Here is a 6,745-nt window from a genome sequence, read left to right as displayed (position 1 = left end):
TATACTCGCATTGCTGTCGTAATGAGTTAACCCAGTTGCTGGGCGTTACTGGGTTGCATCATGTACTCCATAAGCTCTTTTTTTCTCATGATTCTGTTACCCGTTATTTTATGAACTGGTTAATTCTCTGTCACACAACAAAATTTGCTTAAAATTTATTCATTTTGAACCCAATTAGTAGTTTTTCAACATCAACAGGTATTTTTTGTATGATAATTTTACAATGCTGCAAAATTCATGAAATTAAACCAATGATCTGATCTACCAATGTTGTTACATCACTAATTTATAAAAAAAAAAACAGCATTTCAATCATTCGGGAAAGTTACAAAGGTAAAAACTTCATTTATTTTAAGTGTGACGAACTTCATAGCTTCATTCTGAAAATTTCAATACTATTTAGGTCCTGAAGTGTTAACACTTCAACTGAGTTGATCATTCAAAATAAGGAAGTGTATCAACATGTTCGAGTTGATATGGGATTTGCATTTTGCACTTAGAATTAGGCTAGAAATTAAGTTCGCTTAGAGGTGCATATCAGTTCTCTCTTTAATGCCTAAGTATTTCATAACTTGAAGTTACATTTCCAGTGAAATCAGGATGTAAAAGTAGTCGTTCCGTCCTGCAAACTTATATTTTGTGAAACTCTACACTCATCACCAAAAAAGTGTTTTTAAAAAGTAAAAAAATTACTTCCCAATTCCTCTGGAGGTGTAATTTCAAGTTTCAAAATGAATACAGATCAGGCACCGAGGCAATTCCATTTCTATCACATGTAAGTGTTGTGTCCCAAAAGTATTGAGTTTAGATTACGGTACCGTGAAGATGAGAACTGTCTAATTTCAGTAATTTCAAATGAAATGGTTTGATTAATTTCAAATTAAATGGTTTGATTAATTTCAAATACATCTCATTATATTGAGGAAAAAATAGAAAAAGAAAGTTTTTTCTGTTGACTTTGTTTGTGTTAACTGTCAAAGGAAGAATAGGAACTCTTCCTAATTGTTGCCGAATTGCTAAAGAGACATTTTTTGACGAATATAAGGTAGCATTTGTAATGTGTTCCCAACCATGAATTAGACAATATATTTGTCTTTTTAAAAAGCATAATTCTATAAGAAACTGCTGTAATAATAATTTTTTAATGAATTAGTCTTTTATTTGCTCTTGAAGAAGTGTTTGTTACTCCACAGTCAGATTCTTTGAATTTCACTCTTGACAATATTGTTATGACATTATTAAGCAATTGGACGTATTTCTGTCAAACGGTACTATGTGCATTATGACGTGAGCCCTGTCATGCATATATTTATGTGGGTCTTAGGGCTCATGTCTTAATACATATAGTTCCGTTTGGCAGAAATACGTCCAATTGGCAGGCAGTGAAATGATAGATCCATCATCTTTGCCACCTATTGTAGTTCCTCTAATGCAAGAACTTAACTCTTTTTTGTCGTGAGCCTTTGAGAGTACAGACATATATAGGTATGGCTCATCCCAAAATGAAGATTTGCCCTTATGTCGGAGGGGTGTTGAGATATCCGTACACTGAGTCAAAGAGCTCAAAAATTCACTTTTCAGTTCAAATTTGCAAAGAAATGGCGTGTGGAGAGGTCATTTCCAACTTTTATTTTGTTCCGATGATCTGGAACAACATATCTAAAAATAACGAAACTTAACCAGCACCAATTCTACTATATCGTGTGTGCTGTCGTTTTGTTACACCTTTCATTTTGTATTGTGTTTTTTTTTTTTTTCAATATTTTTTTGTTTTGTTTTTATGTGCTCATTAAATATGTAAGTATAGGATCTATCAATAAGTGAGAAAGAGATAATTAGTTCTCTGTAGACGCCAAACAAGACTGTAAATAAAAAAAATCGTTCAGATCTCTTCTCTTTCCTTTCCTTTCCTTACCATCAGAGTAGAAGTTTCTCCTAAATTTTTATAACTTCAGATGATACAAGAGGGACTAAATAGACTCAAGCACCAAAAAATCGCAAATTTGGTTTTTGGTGGTTTGATACTGCTTAGGTATACCTCTACATTGACTGAAAATTTGGGGTCAAGGTGGGAAAATCTACAATCTAGCTTAAACCAAGTTAGTCCTATAAAATATGACCGGAGGAGTCAGATTTTCGGTTTAAGCAGCTCTATGAGTCCTCTGGACCGTGCGAGTGGTCATAGTCGGTCGAAAAAGGTCGGCTCAAGAAGCCTCGCCGAGCCTCGGGACCAAGTAAGCTCGCTTGAAATTGACCTGCTGAGTGCGATTTTCCAGTCGGAAAAGCTCCGCGAGTCCCTCGCTTCGAGCTATCCGCTTAAAACGCTCCAGAGAAAGGGTAAAAAAGTGGTCAGAAAAGCTCGTTTTTGACCAGTTTTCGACTGGCTCTCGGCTTGACTAAATCGAAAGTTCGCCGATCGGGCCGACAACAAGTAAGCTCTCTTGAAATTGACCCGCTGAGTGGCATTTTTCAGTCGGAAAAGCTCCGCGAGTTCCTCGCTTCGAGCTAGCCGTTGAAAACGCTCTAGAGAAAGAGTCATAAAGTGGTCAGAAAAGCTCGACTTACCAGTTTATGACTGTTTCTCAGCTCAGGAAGCCTCGCCGAGAGTCGGGACCGTGTGGAATCGATTTTACGCCTCCAACTACGTAGGATGCGACTGAAATCTCGAGATTTTTTCCTTAGTCCAAAATCGAGGAAAATCGACAGGGGTTACAATGTTTACATGGACTAAATGTTTAGGGTCAAAATCGAAAGTTCGCCGATCCGGCCGAAACCAAGCAAGCTCGCTTGGAAATGATCCGCTGAGTCCGATTTTCCGGTCGGAAAAGCTCCGCGAGTCCGTCGCTTTCCGCTATCCACGGAAAACGCATAGCAGAAACAGTTAATGGGTCAGTTGCGGTGGTTACAGAATCGTGTTTTCGTGGTTTTTTCTTGCAGATCAACTAAAAATAAGAAAATCCGTCAAAACAGCAAATTTTTGTGTAGAATATTTACCGAGATATAGCGCCTTGAAAAAGTCGATTTTTGAAGACATCCTCCGCGGTAGTATGCATAGGCATACGTACCATGAGATGCACTACTGCGGTTAATGACGACAAAAACCTGAATTTTCAAAGGATGATAGCTTAGTTAATATTCTAGGTAGAAAGTTGCTGTTTGGACGGATCTTCTTATTTTTAGCTAATCTACAAGAATCACGCACCAAAATACGATTCTGTTTCCAGTGCAACCGGTCCATTGATTTTACGCCTTGAACTAGAAGAGCTCATCGGTAGCTCTCACTGAAGGCTAATCTCGATGTTTTTTTTACATTTCTAGCGCTTAAGTCTTTTTAAGAATCACTAATTCAATCCAGACCTTTGGAAAGAGATAAATAATTATGTTCCGCATAGAAAGGAGAACTGAAGACCTTTAAATCTCCCTGGGAGAAAAAACGGATGTTGATCTTTTGTAACATTCTTTTATTCATTGATTTTTAATGGAATTGAATCCCAAGTAACAGTTTTGTAAACAATAAGACAAATAACATGGCATAGGACCAAACAAAACAAAAGTATAAGAACAAAAATTTAACAAAACAAAATCAATCAATAATTACGACAGAAAAACATTTCCTGATTCAACACTTGAAAAGGAGGAATGAAAAACACCAATTATCACACTAAAAAAACTGATAGCCAAATCAAGAATCATGCGGAACACCTACTACTAAGATATAATAGTGAGGTTGGACAAAAAACAAACACTCTATAATAAGTCGACCTTGAAACTAAGCCCTACATCTTGATTATTAAGATATGATATCCAAAATGTTTGCTTTAAGAAATTTCTTTGAGAAAAAACTAACTTCAGTTTTATGAGAATATTAGCTTTTATTTTAGTAAAGAAAAACTGCGCGGAATATCACTGATTAGATAAAAAATGAAAAGTTAACAATATTTCGAATGGAGATAAGGAGTGTCATCGTTTCACTATCAATACCATATACTTAGGGTCCTACTGAAATAGATGACAGAGAATTTTGTAACATCGACTACAAAATTCTTTTCTCTACACTAATGAGTGCAAAGTAAGTAGGTATACATATAAAAGAGGAAATTCAAAATTGCTCCTCACAATCCTCCATGGATACATTTTTACAAAGTTCTTGAACATAATCATTCTTAATGCACAAATCATGTTGAATGCATGAGTCAAATTTTGGCGATCATACTTATGAAATTTAATCCAATAGGTGGATTTTTCAACAATCAAAATGTCAGCCTCCAGACTGACCATTAAAGAATGTTAATTCTTGATAGCATTTCTTGTCATTTTAAAATCAAAAGTTTGCTTGCCATCAAACAAATTTAGTTGAAAATTGGAAAAAATATTTTCAACTCATTGCCGATTGCCGAAGCCAGTGCTCGACAGTGTTCTGAATTTTGAGACGGAATCAGGCCACTGATGGATGAATATTGGACTGTAAGATGGTAATTTATTTCGTCCACGAATAATAATGCCACTTACAGAAAGGTTTGGCTCGCTACATTTATGTAATGTTGACTTATGAAAACATCCGACAGTTACTGCAAATTGTAGTTGAAACTCTCAAAGTGAATGGCTAAATTCCAAAATACCCGATCTCAATGCAACTTTGGAAGGTGTCTCCGCACACTCAGCAAATGCAAGCAACAAAATTGACCCGTCTTCATTCCATAAAATCAAGTTTAAGTACAAATTTTGAAACATTGCGGTTGAAATGCATGGTTTTCGAGTTTGTCTCTCAAACCATGAATATGTCACTACAGAAGTGATACCCTGCATTTTTGACTGACTTGAGAGAAAAAATTAACTTCGAGCTTTGCCCAGATCAAAATGCCAAAATTCCTAACTTTTTTCATTCACCACGGACCAATGTACCTACTGAAAAAGGGGGGTTTCTACAATCAATTTTAAAGTATGCGTCAAAGTTATAATTGTAGTGGATGAATAATATAAGTTTTTGAGATTTTTATTTTTGGAGCAGTAAAAACTCGAAAAATATAACAAGATTAAAAAACGGAAGAAATCTCGTTTTTATCTTGACACTTGAGACGTAGTAATTTTTTTTCTCTGATTTTTCCTAATTTTGACCACCCATCAATTTTACTCATGGATCTTGAGTTGGGCTTCCATGTTGTGCGATGTTTTTTGCAGTTCTGCAGACCTGGTAATTTTCATCAAGTATCAACACGATAGATATATATCTTTTCACTTGACAGAGAGTACCATTACGTATCTTTCGGTTTGAGGCAGCCAATCTTTTGAGAGAGATAGTTGAAATACTTCACCTGCAGTTGCTGAAAGCCTTCTGTATAGACTGAGATCACAGAAAAAGATAAAATGCAAAACACAGTATACCACCTGAAAAAACTACTATAGATAGTTAAGTACAGAACAACAACTTGGATTGAGGTCCAGAAATAAAATGCGAGGTACAGGGCATTATGTAAGGTTTGAACTCTATTGCTGACAGAACCACTGTCCTTGAATTGTTTGGTTGAGTAGAATTGATTTAGACTTTCTTCTTTCTGCATCCATCTTTTTTTAAGCCATTCAACTTGCTGCGATTCTTCGTGAGGGAGATCTTGCTCTGAGTACCTACAATTGAAATTACACAGGGGTTAAAACCATCTGTTATCTTGCTTACTTTATTGATAGAAGACTGTTAGTACTGACGGTAAATTTAGGATCCCCAACCCCCTCCACCTCTTCCCTCCTCATCTGCTCACGTCTCGCAAGTGTTCCTGAAATACTATTATTACAGTTGAATCTTGTTGTAACGTTTCTCGAAATAACATTTTCACAGAGTTCATTTTTTCAAATCCCTGCTGAACATTTCTCGTTTAAGAGTTGCCCAAAATAACGTTCCTTCAGAAACAACATACTACTTTTAGTTCCCTTCAGAAAACGTTATAAAGAGATGCGATCGTAACTGATTTTATTTCTCATCATTACTGTGATGTTCCAGTGCTTATTTTATTTATTGTATACTTCCTTCTTTTCTCTTTGCAAAGCAAGGGAGGCGTTTTCCTGACAAGCCACCCTTGCACCAGGCAAACATACACATTATATTTCTGTTTTGTTCCAAGGTTTTTTTTCAATTTTCTTTCTTTTTTTATTATTTTGTGGCTAGCTACAATTAACAACATGAAATTCTACATAAGATTTTGACATCCCTGTTTCTTTAAGATAGGAATTAATTTCATTGGAAGTTTTTCATGGCTTCAAGTGAATAAACTTAGAGTTGAGTTGGACTTGATAAAGACAATCATGAACTTAATGTGTTACCTTTGTATGTGGAAATGTACTTCTTCAGGAAATTTTCCACGGAAGAGATCAAGTTCATTTTGAGGATAGGTATGCGGGTATGCCACTGTAATATCGTAAAGAGCATGTAGCTGTTTGTCTGTAGAACAAAAGTCAAGTTTTAGAAAAGAGAAACTGAAGAAGAAAACTTCATTAGTTCGTTCATTAATTTTTCTCATTTCACTTATAGCTTATCAACAAAGTTGGGACTTCAAAAAGCCATAGGGTTACAACATAAACTTGCTTAACCCTTTTATTGCTGGGTTAGGTTCAACATGTGGTGTTGTTGTTGTTTGTTTGTTTGTTTGTTTGTTTAGGTTGATTGGCCTAATTCCACCTTGCGGATAAACAGCCACTTACGAAAGGGCAGGATCACACACTAAATGATCATTTCCCTAGAGAATAAACAAAGTTT

General features: G+C 35.7%; 1 protein-coding gene across 1 annotated transcript; it reads right to left on the bottom strand.

Annotated features, from left to right (window-relative positions):
* Positions 1-3,444: 3,444 nt before the first annotated feature.
* On the bottom strand, positions 3,445-6,430 carry LOC140225967 (lysocardiolipin acyltransferase 1-like; the record flags this gene model as incomplete). The annotated part of the gene is given in 2 exon segments (XM_072306010.1): positions 3,445-5,622; positions 6,313-6,430. Coding segments are annotated over 2 exon segments (488 nt in total), but the record flags the coding sequence as incomplete, so codon positions are not given.
* Positions 6,431-6,745: the final 315 nt, after the last annotated feature.

Source organism: Bemisia tabaci, unplaced genomic scaffold (genome assembly GCF_918797505.1).
Source record: "Bemisia tabaci unplaced genomic scaffold, PGI_BMITA_v3".
Classification (NCBI taxonomy): domain Eukaryota; kingdom Metazoa; phylum Arthropoda; class Insecta; order Hemiptera; family Aleyrodidae; genus Bemisia; species Bemisia tabaci.
Note: the sequence above shows the minus strand (reverse complement) of the source record. Positions and strands in the feature narration are given on the sequence as shown.